The sequence below is a fragment of the Gavialis gangeticus genome, unplaced genomic scaffold (genome assembly GCF_001723915.1).
Source record: "Gavialis gangeticus isolate Ggan-Ray unplaced genomic scaffold, GavGan_comp1, whole genome shotgun sequence".
Lineage (NCBI taxonomy): Eukaryota > Metazoa > Chordata > Crocodylia > Gavialidae > Gavialis > Gavialis gangeticus.
In genome coordinates this window covers 15,907,496-15,923,987 of record NW_017729002.1, presented here as the reverse complement: position 1 = coordinate 15,923,987, position 16,492 = coordinate 15,907,496, and the positions used below count along the sequence as shown (strand labels likewise).

The 16,492-nt window shown below is 48.3% G+C and overlaps 1 protein-coding gene and 1 long non-coding RNA gene across 4 annotated transcripts in view; one reads left to right on the top strand and one right to left on the bottom strand.

The window, feature by feature from the left end:
• Positions 1 to 210: 210 nt before the first annotated feature.
• On the bottom strand, positions 211 to 15,991 carry LOC109290769. Its single transcript, XR_002095677.1, has 2 exons — positions 15,826 to 15,991; positions 211 to 517 (listed from the first exon to the last, which is right to left on the bottom strand). It is a non-coding gene; the product is annotated as an uncharacterized LOC109290769 (long non-coding RNA).
• The window catches only part of DNASE1L2 (deoxyribonuclease 1 like 2), a 23,689-nt gene continuing 12,503 nt past the window's right edge, over positions 5,307 to 16,492 (top strand). For 2 of the 3 annotated variants that reach the window (XM_019507514.1, XM_019507515.1), the window contains exons 1-4: positions 5,307 to 6,731; positions 10,899 to 11,046; positions 12,708 to 12,796; positions 14,192 to 14,275. In XM_019507514.1, coding sequence (XP_019363059.1) covers positions 6,445 to 6,731; positions 10,899 to 11,046; positions 12,708 to 12,796; positions 14,192 to 14,275 — 608 coding nt within the window. In that variant the 5' untranslated portion in view covers positions 5,307 to 6,444. Of the gene's footprint in view, positions 11,047 to 12,707; positions 12,797 to 14,191; positions 14,276 to 16,492 lie in introns of all 3 variants that reach the window. The other variant, XM_019507516.1, reaches the window with a different exon arrangement.

Below are 16,492 nucleotides of genomic sequence, written 5' to 3'. Positions count from 1 at the left end.
CTATTCCTGGACATGTGACCCGACAGGTAAAGACAGCAACATATGCACATAATGCCAAGCAACACAGTGGAGTGGGATTCAGCCATGTTTTAGCTCCAATGGCTGCGTGGACAGGGCACTCACCTGGGTAGCTGGAGACAGGCTCTAGGCTGTTGCACTTAAAAACTGAATTTCTAAAACTAGTGCTCTAAGGATTGACACAACACTTGGTTGATGAATAGCAGAAAGGCTTGCTTTAATAACAACCAACAAACTACAAAACTAAATGACAGAAAAAGACTCTTTCTCAATATAAAATGAGCTGTTAGTCCTTGTATTATCTTAGCTGTAACACTGTTTTCTCACCAATGCAGACAGGGAAAATAATCCAGTCTTCCAGCCTTTACTCGTGGGCTGGGTGCAGTAGGCTTTTTGATCTTTCCTGGACTGCAAACCTTGCTGGCAGTTCTGTCTTGCTTTATATTGTTTAATTGTATAGCTTCAAAGCATTTTTCCTTGATGGTTGACCGATTAAAGTCTGAACAAAACAGGGAGGAAAAGGGTGAGCATCATATTACAATTGTTAAATTGCTTGGCTCCCCTTTTTAGATTTATTTATATGTGAAGACTTGTGTTTCTCACAGCTCCTGACTAGCTCAGCAATTTGATGTTGAGTGGTCAAACAGAACTCTTAGAGGCATTGTTTACCAGACCTGTCTTTGGGTATTTGTTTATCAATGGGGAAATTTGCAATATCTTGTACCAGAGACGGTCTATTTACAAAACTCTAGACATACATTAAATGATTGAGTCATTTGTAACACCTTAGACATTGGATGCCTGTTTTGAGAGATGTGAGGATGTCATGTATAGGACATTTTCCCTGTATTCAGTGTACCTTTTACAGGTTTTGCTTGAAATGTATATTTAAATCTTTTGTTTTCTTTAGTTGCCAGTTAAATTGAAACGCATACGTAGTGTCCTTGCCTTCTTTAGTTACACTGACTCAGCCTTCTCTCTGGCTTTCTTAGCTTGGAGATACACATGTAATGAGCGTGTCCGATCTCTGCCAACAATTTTCTTTTAAGAGAAACCATCCCTCTTCTTATTTTATGGTATGAGTCTGGCATTGAGTTCCACAACCTCTACTCTCTTATGCCTAATGGGTTGCAAACCATTAGCAGAGTTTAATATTCTTTCTGGCAGGCTTGTTACCACAACCCAGTCTTGCCCCAGTCACTGTCTTGCATTTTTGTGCAAGAGACACTGTTCTAAGCACTCACAGCTTCTCATAGCCAGCATAGGCTCCCTCTCACCCAGAGGGGTTTTGAGCCTGCGTTCCTGAGTTAATTCAGCACAGCACTTGAACCACAATACTACAGGTAAGGATCATGCAGAGCCCTCTCCAGCACACCTTTCAAAACAGAGCCACTGCCCCTTGCATTTAATATACTGGTGTTGACTTGACACACATCAAATCAATGCTCGGGATCTCAATATTGCACTGTTAGGCAGGAGCACAAAATCATACACGTACAAACTGCACAATCAACACTGGATCCACACACACATACACATATACACACACAAACATGCACTTCAGTGTCTGTGCGTGTTAACACTAGGGGGCACGTGGAGTTACTTGGGGTCACTGTGCTCCAGGGTTAGTCAGGGTTACAGAGCCCTGAGGTTACTCAGGGTCATGGTGCTGGGGTTACTTGGGGTCAACGTGCCCCAGGGTTACTTGGGGTCACTTGGGGCCCAGGCAGAAGAGAGGGGAAAAAGCCAGGGCTGGAGACAGTGGAGTGGGTGGTGGAGCCAGGGAAGAAAGCCAGGGTGGCAGTGAGAAGCAGTGGAGACTGGAGGTAAGGGGCAGTGGGACAGAGGCTGGAAGGCAGCTGGGAGGAACGGGAAGAAGCAGTGAAGGTAAGGGGCGGTGAGGCAGAGCAGAGGCTGAGGGAGAAAGCTGGGTGACAGAGGGAACCGGATGGTGGAGGTAGCCAGAGGAGGCAGAGGAGAGGTCAGGGGAGAAACTGGGGCAGTGGTGGAGCAGAAGATTGGGGAGAAAGCTGGGAATGGCAGAGACAGGGAGAAAGCTAGAGAAGCGACAGAGACGGGGGAGAAAGCCAGGGTGAAACTATGAAACTATGAAAGCCGGGGCAGAGGTGAAGCAGAGGTCAGGGCAGAAAGCTCGGAAGAAAGCTGGGGCAGAGGTGAGGCAGAGGTAGGAGGAGAAAGCCGGGAAGTGGCAGAAATGGGGGAGAAAGCCAGGCGGCAGCTGAGAGAGAGGGAGAAAGCCAGGAGACAGCAGAGCAGGTGAAGCAGAGGGTGGTGGAGGAAGCAAAGACGGGGGAGATCAGGAAAGCAGCTAGCCAGAAGATAAAAAGGCAGAAGCCGGGAGGTGGAGTGGAGGTGAGGGGCAGTGAAAGCCAGGGTTTGGAGGAGAGCAGAGTCGTAGTTTAAACTAGGAGGGAGAAGAGAGAGACAGGGGTGTTGGAGGTCAGAGGCGGCAGGGAAGCAGACAAGATGACAGAGAGAAAGAGACAGAACGAAGGTCAGAGGGGCGAAGAACACAGATTGGAGCAGGGCCAGGAGGTCAGCAAGACAAAAACCCAATTCAGGGTTCCAAAATAACAGTTTTATTAAACAGGCAACACACTATACAGCCCCACAAAGTTATTGGTTCACACACACACACAAACACTCTCTCATGCACACCCACACAATGGTAGCAGGAGAGAAAGGACTTAATGGAGGGATTTGAGGTCCAGGTGTGCAAAGACAGAGTTCAGGTCCCTTGCTTGGGGGAAGAAGGTGGGTGATAGCTATGTATCTGGGCTGTGAGTTGATCCTCAATGGGCAGTTGGGGTCTTCTCCAGCAAGGTGTTTTCCAGAGGGGGTCACCAGCAGGGGCTCTGGGTGAATAGGTGGTAGTGTTCCAGATGGAGAAGGCGTCCCAAGGAGGTTACACTCTACCACACCTATTCTAGGGGTGGGCTACCTGTGACTCCAATGGGCAGAACATGCCCAGGCAAGGGCCTGTCCTGTTCAGATGAGGTCATGCAGTTCTAGGTGTCCTCATTGTCCCGTGGTATACAATAATGGAATTTCTGGTTTCTATTCTGTTCTTTGTTTCTATGTTGCTGGTTTTTAGGAGGGTCTTTATCTTTCAAATATTGGGTCCTGGGAGTAGGTCTGTGGTTTCAGGGACAGTCAAAGCAAGGCAGTGGTCTGGTTGTTGAGCAGATGGTCCAGTCATTGACCTGATGGTCTGGTCGTGGAGCACAAGCTATTTTTAGGCCTGCTACCATTATGTCTCAAGCACCCTCATTCATCCTCATTCACCCAGAAACCAATTTACATAGGAGGGGTAGGTAGGAGTCATAGTTGCAACACGGTTACAATAGGGTATTCCCAGTAGACACAAAGTGGAGACATGACATTACAAGATGGAGGGTTGACATTACTTTGGTTAACTTACAGGAACAGGCCTAAATCATACAATATCGATATAAAACAGTAAAAATCAATACAAACATAATAGGAATACAATATAAAACAGTAAAAATGAATACAAAAATAACAGAACACTATTTACAATATAAAAAGGGGCATGTCATAATAATGGCATACAAGAATTTAGTTTATCTATGACTACTTATAAGTATTTGTAAAGGATAGAGAGGGCAGAGAGAATGTCAGAAATGGTTGGGGAAGGGGAGGGAATGTATTTTTAAATAAAAAAAGGAAAACCTGGGAGTTTTGCTACACTGGAAAAAACGGATGGAAGGGAAGTTTCTACCCTACTGCGAGAATGGATCTACATCCCATCCCTTCCAGGCAAGCAGCCACCTCATTGAGCTACACACATTCATACTTGTTCTTTTCTTCCTGGCCCCATATATCTTCTTTTTATGGTTGCCCAGAGAGCCAACTTCAAAGGGAATGCCAGAGAAGGCTTTGAATAATGCCTTCCCTATGGTGTGGTAGTTCAAGTACTATACCAGGAAATCTGAATAATACAAGTTCAACTCCCTTCTGGGTTAAGAGGGCTCCTAGCCACTCAGCTGTTATGGCTAAAACACTGCATGGCCCTCTTTCTTCTCCATCATAGTTGTGGTTATTAGACTGACTACAGTTTTGGACCTTACACAATGCTATCCATTCATAAAGGGTGTGCGCACCTAGCTGAGTATATGCGATGCCAGTGTGTAGCCTAGTCAGATGTCCAGTCTGTGCACATCCATACACATGAGTGCTATATGTTCACATTGGCAGAAATAGAATGCCTACCTACCTGTAAGCACCAGAAATGCCATGTAGATAACCAAAAAGCTGCCTTTTGGATGACTAGAAAAACATAGAATGCTATCCCTGGTGTGCAGGACTACCTAACAAGCTCTGGCTAAGACTGACTAGTATTGCCACTCCTAAATGTTAATAAATCATAAATCAAGCCCCTAAAATAATGTGATTTTCTTTAAAACCTCTAATTTATGGGATCTTTGTGTTATAATTTCTGAGTCTTCCGATTTTGAAATTCTCTGCAATTATGAGGCTTTTCTTAATGCAAGTTCAGATTCTCCCATAATCAACTGACTGTAGGAGCTGGCTAGAAAAGCAAAACACCAAAAAACTCATTCTAGAACCTCAAGAGCTAATAATGATGGGCATTTGTAGATGACACAGGGGTTTAATTCTCCCTAAATTGAAGCAGTGGTTTTTTAAAAACACCACTTCAATTTAGGGAGAAGTAAACCCCCATGTCATGTACCCCCATGTTCTTACCTGCCTTTCTGGCGGCAGGGAGGGGAGAGCGAGCTGCCAGCAGGCCAAGTGGTCCCTGAGCTGCAGGGTAGGGGCAGCTGGTGCTTCCTTCTGTGGCATCAGCGGCCCCCCAAGGCGGCACCCAACTCAGGCAGTTCCGGGGGACACTGCAACTGCGGAGGGAGCACGAGGCCACTGTGCAGCTCAGGCAGGAAGGCAAGGTCTGGGGAAGGGGAAAAAAAAGATCAGGCTCACAGCCTTTTTTTTTTTCCCTTTAGTGCAGCCTGCCTTCCTGGACTGCTGCTAGGCTGCCTGCTGAGGTGGCCCACAGAGCCCCAGAGCCCCACGGGGCCTGGTGATTCGCTCTGTGGCTGTAAGGTAGCAAACTAAAAGTCCTTGGAGGTGTTTTAGTTTGCTCTGCCCCAAAGTCATTTGCTGTGCCACTAAGTCATGTAAGTGCATTATAGTACCGAATTTGCTACAGCAGCTGAAATTAACCCATAATACACCGCTGAATTTGCAGACTTGTGCAAACAACAACACCATTAAAGCGGTGCAAAAGGGCATTTAACCCACTTTAATGTGTCATCTACAAATGCCCATTGACTGAGCCTTGAGGTCTTGGCAGAGTTCATTTAAAGAACATGGATTTAACAGCTCATCACCAATATTTTTAAAAAGTTGATGGAGTTCTTTGTCAATATTGTTATATTTCTGCATAGGAGCATGGCTTCTTGTTGTTGAAACTGGCCTCCCTGGCTGAGCAGGATTGGAGAAGTTATTTCTGGGCATTTGTTAGCTGAGTTCCTGATGAATCATTTCTGAGATGGGGTAATAGTGATACAGCTAGATCAGCCTGACTAAACTGGAGAAGGTAATCACTCCCTAACATCCTTGGTTTCCTTCTAATTATCCCTTACTTTACAAGAGGACTCTGAAGGCTGAATCACTTTTAATAAGTTTTACCTTTTGACGTTCTCATGCCTTTTCAAATGGCAAATGTCTTTGCACATTCTTTGCCATAGTGATCAGGGGCTGGGCCTTTGTAAAGCTAAGAAATGATTTGCTTTGACACTGTTAAAGAAAAATAACCTACCTAGCTGTCCTTATGGGCCTGGCTTTGTTTCCTAGCACATAGTGGGAGTTAAAATCCCACCTATACTACGTGTTCTGTGGTTTGGTCTTTCATCAGATGTGGTCTGGAAAGGCTTTTTTTTCATTCACATCCCAACTTAATGGCAAGTGGCTCCTTTGTTTTCCATTCCCTACATCTTCACTCAGAGAGTTTCTCACCATACTCTTTATTGTTATACCATAGAGCCTTGGTATGGCCAACCAAAAGCATCTCCCCAGCACCCTGGCTGCAGTGCTGAGATACATTAGTACATTAATACTTGTATTTCCCATCTGTTGCTGCTCAAGATCCTTAGTTTTTTTGATTCCAGAACTTCTCTCCTCCTCTTTGTCTATTTGGATTGAGGCTTATCCGAAAACCCTGAGACAATAGTTTGGGACCCTTTCTCTTAGATCTGGAAAGATGGCAGCATGTGGGGCTCGTGTTGCCCCCATACTGTGATACACATCATGAGCAATTTGGTCTCTCCCACTCCACTGGGATAAGTGTCTGCACATTGCAATAGTTGTGTGTTGGATACCTGTTTGACTGCCACCCCTGAGATGGGTTAGTTACTCCCACTTATGCAATATCTATGTTTTTCCCTTGAGCTCTTTATTAAAATCTGTGTTCAGATGCTTATTACAGTGGCCCCTCCCAAGGGATGGATGTATATTTCCATAAATCTGAAGGAGCTCCAGTCAGGCGCTATAGCATGCACTGAGGTGTCCATTTCATTCTGCCTAACCTCCTTGTTTGTATTTCCAGGGAGGCAGTCAGAGACCAAGAGAACATCTGCTGAGTTCAGGAGGGCAGAGCTGCCTTGTCCAGGTCCTCAGACCTGTCCCTTCAGCTGGAAACTCAACTCACAGTAAGAGCTCACCATGTTTCTCAATGCATGCATCTAGGTTTTACATTCTGAAGCATACAATTATCCAAATGATTTTTTAACTTGGTGCTGGGCTGTCAATTAATGTAACTAGTGTTTGTTCAGAGGCTGATCTACATAATTTAAAGTCTGAAGATTATTGTTGCAGTTTTTAATCACACAGAAATAAATGCCAGAGGTACCTGCTGCAAAGCTAGAAGAACTAGAAATAGTCAGGCATGGGGGGAGGGTAGGGGCTTGTCAGCATCACCTTGGGCCTTTTGGGAAGCAGGCAGGGAAAGGCAGATTGATTTAAGACAGCCAGCGAGGGACATGGATTCTACTGGAAAGGTCTGAAAGGCAGAGAGGGGACAGAAGTTTAAGTCAGGCAAGATTTGTAATCAGTTAAGAGACGAGCAAGGTAGAATTGCTGTGGGTCCATTATATAGGTTGAGTACTGGAGATGGCAAGAGGCACTAAGAAAAACAGCACACCAGAGACATGGTGTCAGGAATTAAAATGTGAAAGAAGTATTGAGGGAATAATGGAGATTCACCTGGTGGGAACTTAAAAGAGACTAGGGATAGGTTACAAGACAGTCCCATGCACCCTTACTGCCCATGGATTGGCTGAGAGCAAACATCAAAAGCAAAATATGCCAGGAGGGATTGGGCATATCTCACTGGGTGTGACAGGGCTGTCATTATTGTGCACAGACTAATATAGGTGTGTACAGGACCTTGGAGTAATTAACATGTGTCAAAGAAAGGAATCCCTGCCCCGACCAGCTGAGGTTCACACCATCTAAGGGATTTAGGTGCTTAAATGCCATTCAGGTTTGGACCCTTGCAGATAAAAAGAGAGCCATGCAGCCCAGGCAAACAACAGGACCTGGTGTGTTACTGCAGGAATCCTCCATGGAACTTGGAGGTCTCAGAGTGTTTGAAAGAAGGAGAAAAATGGTGCTATCTGGGCATAGACTAATCAGCAGTAGGATGTGTCCTATTCTCCATGGGCAGTACCAGATCAGGAGAATTTGGGCACAAAATACCAAGAGGAATCTGGTTATGAGATTCACATCCTTGAATAGGCACAAGCCAAATGACAGCAAGCTCCCAAGCTGGCCAGAAGTGGAGACCATATATCAAGGGCCTTTGCTAGAGTAGCCAAGTTCCATGGAGATGCCTCAGATCTTCAAGCAGAGTCATTCTGTCAGTGCTGCCTTTCAAACTGCCTGCAAGCCTATGGAGGGAACTGGAGGGAGTGGTTTTATAGCAGAAATGGTGCATTCACTCTCTATAACCTCCACCTTGCGGTTCCTTCCAGATGCTGCTGCAGGTCACTAACAAATCAGAGGATCAGATACACTAGGAGAAATCAGATTGTTCTCCTTAGCTGAACTCCTCCATAGCTGGAAACTATTTACCTTTTACAAGGGACACAAGGACCATTGCAGACATCCGTGATATCCAACATAAACTCTGTAGAAATCTATTCCCCCAGGGAAAATGGCTGCATGGGAAAGCTATTATTCAAGTTCCCTAAGAATGGTAATGTCATGTCAGACTGATTGCTCTTAGTGCAGGGGCTGATAGAGGGCTGCAAGGAATGGTAAAATCATGCTCAGCTCTCAGAATGGGTCTGGTATAACAATGCTGCTACACGCTCAAAGAGGTGCCATGGGCCCTGGTGCACCCTCCCTGATGTAAGGAATGGGCATGGCACAGAGCTCAGGGAAGTGACTGTGTGGAAAGAAGGGGGAAATGGTAGGAGCATGGAGAGCATTTCAGCCTTGAGCCTTGTAACAGATGCCTTGTACAGAACACTAACCCTGAAGGAGGTGCATTGGCTTCTCCATGGTGGTCAGCAGAGATGGGACAAAGTGGCAGATCTCAGCTCCAGATCTAGTTCCCTAAGCACTAGTATGCATAGATCATAGCTCAGGAAGGGTGTGCAGGCTGGAAGCCTTGTCCCAGCTTCCCTTCTCTTTTGGGCCCCAATTCATATTAGCACCTCAGCCTCAAGGCCTAAGGCAGTTACTGAGAGTCATTGCCTTCAGTGGGATGCCTTTATGTGTTCCCTCTGGAGTGCAGAGTTGTGAAGGGGCCTTGAGGAATAGATTTCCCACATCTTGTGGTAGTTTAGAGAGTGTTGTAGGTAGTTAAGATAGATGAACAGGAATCAGGACTCCTGGGTTCTTTTTCCATCTGTCATTGATTTGCTGTGTGACCTTTGGCAAGCCCCTTCCCTTCTCAGTGTCTCTATGGAAATAAGGGATAGAGATAAAGACTGATCTTCTGAGAGGTTGTGACACGTGCTTTAATTAACAGCATGAGGGAAGTGCACCTTCAGATAGCAGGTGTCATAGGTATGATCCAGATGTGGGGGGTCAGGGGTAATGGTACAAGCCTGGGATGTCCAAGAGTCAAGGGTCACATTACCATGGAGTTCAAGCACAAAGAGGTAAGCAGGATCTGGGGACTAGGAGTTAGGTAAAGGGGTTAAGGCTAGGCAAATGTGCAGGTAGCAGTTAGGCAAGAATTTAGGTAGGAGCTGCAGGTTAGGAGCTAGAGGAATAGCAGGAACCAGATCAGATAACAGGGAACAAAACATCAGGAACCAGATTAGGAAACTCAGAACCAGAAATCAGGAACCAGGGCCAGGAATCAAGGACCAAACTGGGAGCAGGAACCCAAGACTCAGCATCAGGAGCACTAAGAGCATTACAAGGGATACTGCTTATATGCAGCAGCAACATCCAAACATTTGAGCCAGATGGGGGCACTTAGGCAGCTGGCAGTCAGGCCCCCCAGGATATCAGGGCCATCTGAGGCTTGTCTGTCTGCCCACTGCTCAAGCCCCCTACAACGGGCTAGCAAGGGAAATCCACTCTGAACCCTGATTTCCAGATTCTGGTGTCACTTGCTGGTTTGCTCAGTCAGACACTGCTTTGCATTTCCCCATAACCTGCCATGACTGTCCGTGGTGAGGATAGGGCATATGGGCATTGATAAGTGATGGCCATGCTGCTAAGTGCTTCTGTGCTGCCATTTTAGGGGGGTGGGGTAGAGAAGCCATCCCCAGATGTATAGGGCAGAATTCTGTTTCACCTAGTGGATGACCAGAGCACAGTCTGGGACTAAGTCTAAGGGCCAGATTCTCTTCTACTTATTAGGCACATAAATTAATTTGGGTACCTCAGTGTACTCCATCTAGCTCCAGTCTATGAAAAACAGTTAATGCAAATGATGGGTGGATTCCTCTTTTCCTCCCTGCATTTTTGTGACACAGTCTGAAGGATCAGATGACTGTGCGTTACAAGATTTCATGCATTCATGGATTTTCAACTACTTGAGCAGGGTAGAATTAAAGTCCTGAAGGGTTAATTAAAGCACATGTCACAACCCTTCAGGAAAGCCAAATCACTTATGTATCTAACAGGTGGAACAGAGTCTGGCCCTGAGTTAGCATATTGTTGTGTAGGAGTGATGCTATTACCCCTCTAAGTGTGCAAGTGTCCTCATCATAGGAATAGGATTTGCTCTGGAGACACACAGGTATCTCTTTCTAGAATGGGGGCACTTACATGCCCCAGGGGGTAAGAAAATAACTCCTACTCAGTGGTTGAGTAGCTTTCTGCTCATAGTCACTGCTGGAAGTGGTGGGCTCAGCAAGCATTGTTGGAGAATACAGGTCCATTTGTAGGGTCGGCTCCTTGCAAGGTTCAAACTAATCACCCTCCTTCTGTTCCTGTTGTATACATTCCCCATTGGGGTAGCACAGCACAGGACACACAGGATTCCAGTACCTTCAAGCAAAACTGCAGGTGGGAATGCCCATTGAAGCCTGGGCAGCAGACACTGGGGACTCTTGCTGCGGGATCAGTAACAGGCCTTCCTGAAGGAAATCAGGGTCCTTCTCTCCCCCCGACAGCTGATGTTTAATGAAATTCATTTGCTTCCCTGTTTCCCATATTGGAAGCAGTTTCACAAGGCAGAACAATCCACAGCTAGGCCTGATGCTGAGGTGCTGGAACTGTATTGTGAGCAAATCACATGGTCCATCTGCCTCACCCCAGCAGTGCCACTAGGATGCAGCCTCCTCTGCCAGGGCTGCTCCTGCTACTTTTCAGCCCCATGCTGCAGACTTCAGTTTCCCTTTTCCCTGCAGAATGGATGCCAGGAAGCTGATGCTACCATTGCTGTCTGTGGCTTCCCTGCTGCACATGGCTGCCACACTGAGGATCAGTGCTTTCAACATCCAGGCATTTGGAGACAGCAAGCTATCCAATGACACTGCTGCAGATATTATCATCAATGTAAGTGCTGCTGGCCACTGTGCCAATGCTTACTGCTTTTAGGAGTTGGGGCCAAGGCATGGTCTGTGCCCAGTATTGAGCCAGCTCAATAACCTCTATGACAGCTAGCAAAGGTTTATGCAGGTGTTTAACTGAAAAAAGTGGCCCCACTCAGGGTTCAAGGGGGAGAGGTTGATGGCCTGGGAAAGTTCTCCCGATCTAGATGGGAGCATGTCTATGGATTCATCTTGGTGTCACAGTATAGCCTGATACCAGCAAGAGGCAAATCAAAATGGCACTAAATATTAAGGTGACAAGACCGAGCAGATCAGGGGTAGATGTGTTCTGTCTGAGGGTCACCTGTCAGCACTTACCTATGGCAGGCACTTCACTGCCTCCCCTCTGGAAAGGGGAGGCAGCTAACCCAGCATTCATGCCCTGGAGGCACTTCTGTCCTTGCCAGGGAGGAACCCCAGAAAGGGACTCTTTACTGAATGGAGGCAGCCAGAAAGGTGCCCACAGCCCCTGTCCCAGACCTGGGTTTGGCTCCATATCCCTGTGATTGGAAGAACCCAACTCCTGAGCTCGGTGGTCTGAACTCCCCTGTATGCTGGGCTGGCAGCTGCTCTTTGATCTGACCCAGGACCTGAGCCCTTACTCTGATCATGCCTGGGTGACCCATATGTCCTGGTTTAGCTGAGACAGTTCTAGATTTTGGAGGCTGGTCCTCGCTGTCTGTTGAGAATTAAAATGACCATCCCAGAAACACAGAGGTGCAGAATGCAGTCTGGCAGAGGCAGAGCAGCATGGTGTGCCACATATTGCCCTGTCTCTGCCTGCAGCAGCACTGCTGACTTAGCTGGGATGGGGATGGGGAAGGAAAGCAGTGTCCTGGATTTCCTTCTGGTCAGCTCAGACTGAGTTCTGGAGTCTGGGACCAGGGGTTGGGAAAACATCACAGTGGCTGATGCATGGAAGATTCTTGTCTCTCAGCTCACAGGGGGCACTGTCACAGGACACTCAGCACTCAGGCTCTGGAACTGCCCTGATGGGTGACCTCCAGTGTGTCCCTTCCCCACAGAGCCTTGGTGTTCTCCTCTGTGAGATAATGCCTTTACCCTTTAGCAAAATTAGCAGGGACAAGTGTCAACCACTGCTCTGATCTTCCAGTTATCAGAGTGGGGAACTGAGCCTCTTTCTACACTCCATGGAGTTACTAGTCCTTCCCCGAGGCTCTCTCATTGAATGTGCATCAATTTATCTGTTGTGATGGAGATAGCCTGGTGATTTGTCCCTGGCTGGGGCTCTCAGCACCACTGCTAGCAAACAGGCTGTGTTTGGGTTGGGAGGAAGCCGATTGCTGTACCACCGAGTGTTGTTGTGGTGCTTGTCCCCTGAACATGCAGTCTCTCACTTTGAGCCTCAAGCCATCCCAGCCAGCTGTCTAACCTAAGCCAGGGTGGGCAAATGCAGCCCATGGGTTGGATGCAGAGCACCAGGCCATTCTATCCAGGCTGTGGGGCCCCCCCAAATTTAAATATTTTTTTTATCTGCCCCAGGCTGCCTGTCATGTAGCCCTTGATGGCTTGCCAAAACTCAGTAAGCAGCCCTCCACCTGAAATAATTGCCCACACCTGATCTAAGCCACATCACCTGCTGAGAGCTTCTGCCATCATCCACAGATCCTGTCTAGGTACGATATTGCCCTGGTGCAGGAGGTGCGGGACTCTGATCTCAGTGCTGTGACAAAGCTCATGGACCAGCTCAACAGGTAACTTGGTGAGAACATGGCCCCTGGACCACAGGTACAGACCCAAAACCAGTAATGTGAGAATGGGTGGGTGAGGTGGGAACAAGCCCTAGGTGCTGCCTAAGTGGGGGGGCACCAGAAAGGAATGGAGAAGATGCCTCACCCTCCCATCCCCAGCTCCATATTCCAACTCCTGCCCAGTTGGTGCAGTAGCATGTGTCACTGAGTGAAGGGTATTATAGGGAATGTAGTTACATCAATTGGCAACAACTGGAGGTCGCTGTCACCACTGGAGTTCACCACTGATGTCAACCCATTTTATGACCCCAAAACAGCTGTTAATAGATTAGATCTGTTATCTATGAATTTGTCTAGTCCCTTCTTCAATTAGTCTATGCTACCTGCCTCCACCACCTCCTGTGGCAATGATTTCCATAAGTTAAATACACATTGTATAAATCTGTCTCCTACTAATTTCTGTGGCTGCCTCCTAGTTCTAATGTTCTGGGACTTGGTGAAGAACACCTGGTGAAGTTCACTTGGTCCACACACACTTCATGATTTTACAGACCTCTATCATATACCCCCTCAGCCACTTACTTCCCCAAAATTGAAGGGTCCTCCTGCCAGCTGTGCTCCCTCAGGCTACCAGCAGATCCCATGCGTTCCAGAAGTGGAACCTTCTGGGCAAAGAGCACTGGGCTGAGCATTTCCAGAATATGGAGGTTTCCTGAGGAAGGGATTCATGGTATACAAGTCATCAACTGGCACCAGGCATGGCTGGGGCTCCCACAAAGCATCAGACTGCTTAGGCAAGAGCAAGGGAGCCTGCCTAGCAGAGATGATCAGGTGCCACATAGTGAGAACAGTGTAAAGGAGCACTGTGGACTGGCTGGTTTGTAGGGTGTTTCATTTGGCCAATCTCAGGAGGTAGAGACAGACCCCCAAGCCAGGAGGTCCATCCCAACCTCTAGTGACTTTAAAGACCTGTGATTTGTAAGCCTGCACTTGAGTTTGCCCATCCTCCACTCCTGCATTGATGCAGATGGAATCACTGCAGGTGGAAAAGGCAACTCCGGAGAACCCAGAAATACCTGGGTCTTGAGAATGACTCCACCTGCCCTCTGCTCAAACTTAGGCAAGGCAAATTGCTATCCATAGAGAGGCTTCTTACTGTTTTGCCTAGGGGCTGGCTTCAGTCTGATGGAAAACAGTGAAGGTGCCCTGGTCCTCATGACCCCACACAAAATAGCCAAGGAGAGTAGGCTGGGGCTGAGTGGGGCAGGCACTGGACGATGCTGGCTGGGTAGCTGGAGTGGCCCATACACAAGGCCTGACTATCTCATCCTGTTGCTAATGTCAGGTAAAGGAAGAGTGCCCACTGCTCCTTTCACTTCTCCCTTGTGTCCCCTGTAGCATGACAATGGATGCCTATTCTTATGAAAGGAGCAAGCCCCTGGGCCAGGAAAGCTACAAGGAGATGTACCTCTTCATCTACAGGTAATGTCTCATTCAGGTCTGCTAGGCAATCTTGCCAAAGAGCTGGGGGCCTGCTTCAACTCTCCCACAGTTATTGTCAGTCACAACCCCCCAAACTCTGAGGGTGATCAGGGAACAGCACTTCCTTGTCCCATGCACAACAGTACCTTCAGCCCTTTCTGACCTATATTGGCATCTTTCCTAAGGCTCCTGTAAGTGTCAGAGCTGGGTAACTGAGAATTGGGCCACCACATGTGGGCAAGATGAGGGCTGTGATCAGAAGGGTCAGAGCTAAGGCTGTTTGAGATTCCATTCACACATTCAATTTCCTAATACAATGCAGGCCATATGTGGCATTTCCCGCTGGTCTTTACTTGGCTAGTGCTCTTAAACCTACAGCCTGCTTCTTCATGCTTCTCCTTGTAAGACTGAATCCCAGATTTCCCCAGATTTTTGGTGAGGAAATTTCCATTGGCCTTAGGATAAGGTACTCTTTCATAGCCACTGTGAGGCTCTAGTTAGCCTGTATATGAGTCTGTCCCTGCCCAGAGCTGATGTTAATAACTTTAGTCATAACAGGAAACACAGAATTATGGATTCAGATGAACAGAACACATTAGTGAATCATCAAGGTCTGAAGCCGTGACAATTCTGGGGGGTACATGGCATGGTTATTGACATGGCCCATGGATGGACCCCCACAGGCAAGGTGTGGTGTTCCAGCCTTGCCCTGTTGCAGAAATTCACCAACAGTGAATTTGTGGGGAAAGTGGGGGAAACAGGTGGACCACAGGCTGGGACAGGGGTGCAGGTTACAGCTGAGAGGCATCAGCATGTACATGCATGTGTGCATGGAAGGAGAGCCCAGCCTGGAATCCAAGTGGGCTAGGAGTTGGGACTGAGCAGTATGTAGTGGTGGATTAAGATTTTTTGGGCCCCTTCCCCTCCTGGTGCCAACACTGCCAAGGGCCTTGATGCCCCACCAGGGTGGCTGGATGGACTTGGCCAGGCTGGGGGTGGTGTGACAAATGCCCACCACTCTTCCTTGCTCCCTGCCAGCCCCCTTCTTCACTCCTCCCCCCCAGGCTGGAGTAGAGCCAAGCAGGGCAACAGTGGATCTGGGATGCCTACTGTGGGCTTGGGACTCTCTGCCCTGAGACCTTTGCTCCAGGGACTCCGCACTGGCCACACATCCCCTGCCTGACTGGCAGCAGGAGGCACAACTTGCCCACCCAGAAGCAGAGGCAGCAAGGGGCACGAGGCTTGCATGGGGCTCCTGAGGGAAAGGCTGCGGAGTGGAGCCCCAAGCCCACAGTGAGCAACCCACATCCACCCAGCCCACAAATTCAGGAGGACACATGCTCTGCCTCCATGTGAGAGTGCGCATGGTGGTGGAAAGCCACCCCTCCCCCCCATGCCCACTGGACAAGCCAGCCATGGCTTCGTCCCACTCCCCACCCTGGCCCTAGGTCCCATACACCGCCTTGGCTGGGCAGCAATCCCAGCCCCTGTCCCTGCCCCACTCCCTCCCTCACCATGGCAGCCTTGATCTGCCCCCACCACAAACTTACCTGCAGGGTAAGTGTTCCAGGCCATGTTCATGCAAGTGGCCATGCACAGGCACGCGACACCCCCTGTGTCTCACTCCCAGTACCCCTCAAGCAGGACCCCTTGCAGGTTAGAGTGCTGCTCACCTGCAAAGGGAAACCTGTCATTTTCTACTAGAATCCAGGCACCCAGAGGCCCCTGGACCCAGGCTCCACCAGCCTGTGCGTTAATCTCCCTATGGTAGCATGGTGCGACAGGTGTGCCTCTTTGGGGTCTGCCCATTAGTGACCCCGCCAAACCAATTATGGGCCAACTGCCCACCTTCTCATCTGCCATGCCTTGTTGTTACTTGCTTAGTTAGAGGATATTAAATCAAGCAGGAGGCTGCCCATTTTCTGTCTTGATGCCTGGGGCACTATCTGCAGCTCCTTTCCTCCCCTTACACTGTAACCCAAGCCTCACAGATGTACCTGATGTTGTTCAGGTCTGTTCCATTCTTGCTTTGGTGCTCCCCACGCTGCCCCCTCGCTTTGGGGCTTTGGTGGCCATAGCTGTACTTGGCCCCAAATCTCTTCCTCAAGGTCTCAAACCCCTTTCTGGGCCCAGGCAGCCTCAGCCTTACCTGGCCTTCAATTCTTTACTCCCCTTTTCAGGACTGGGGTCAGTGTACCCCCCAAATGCTGCACCCTC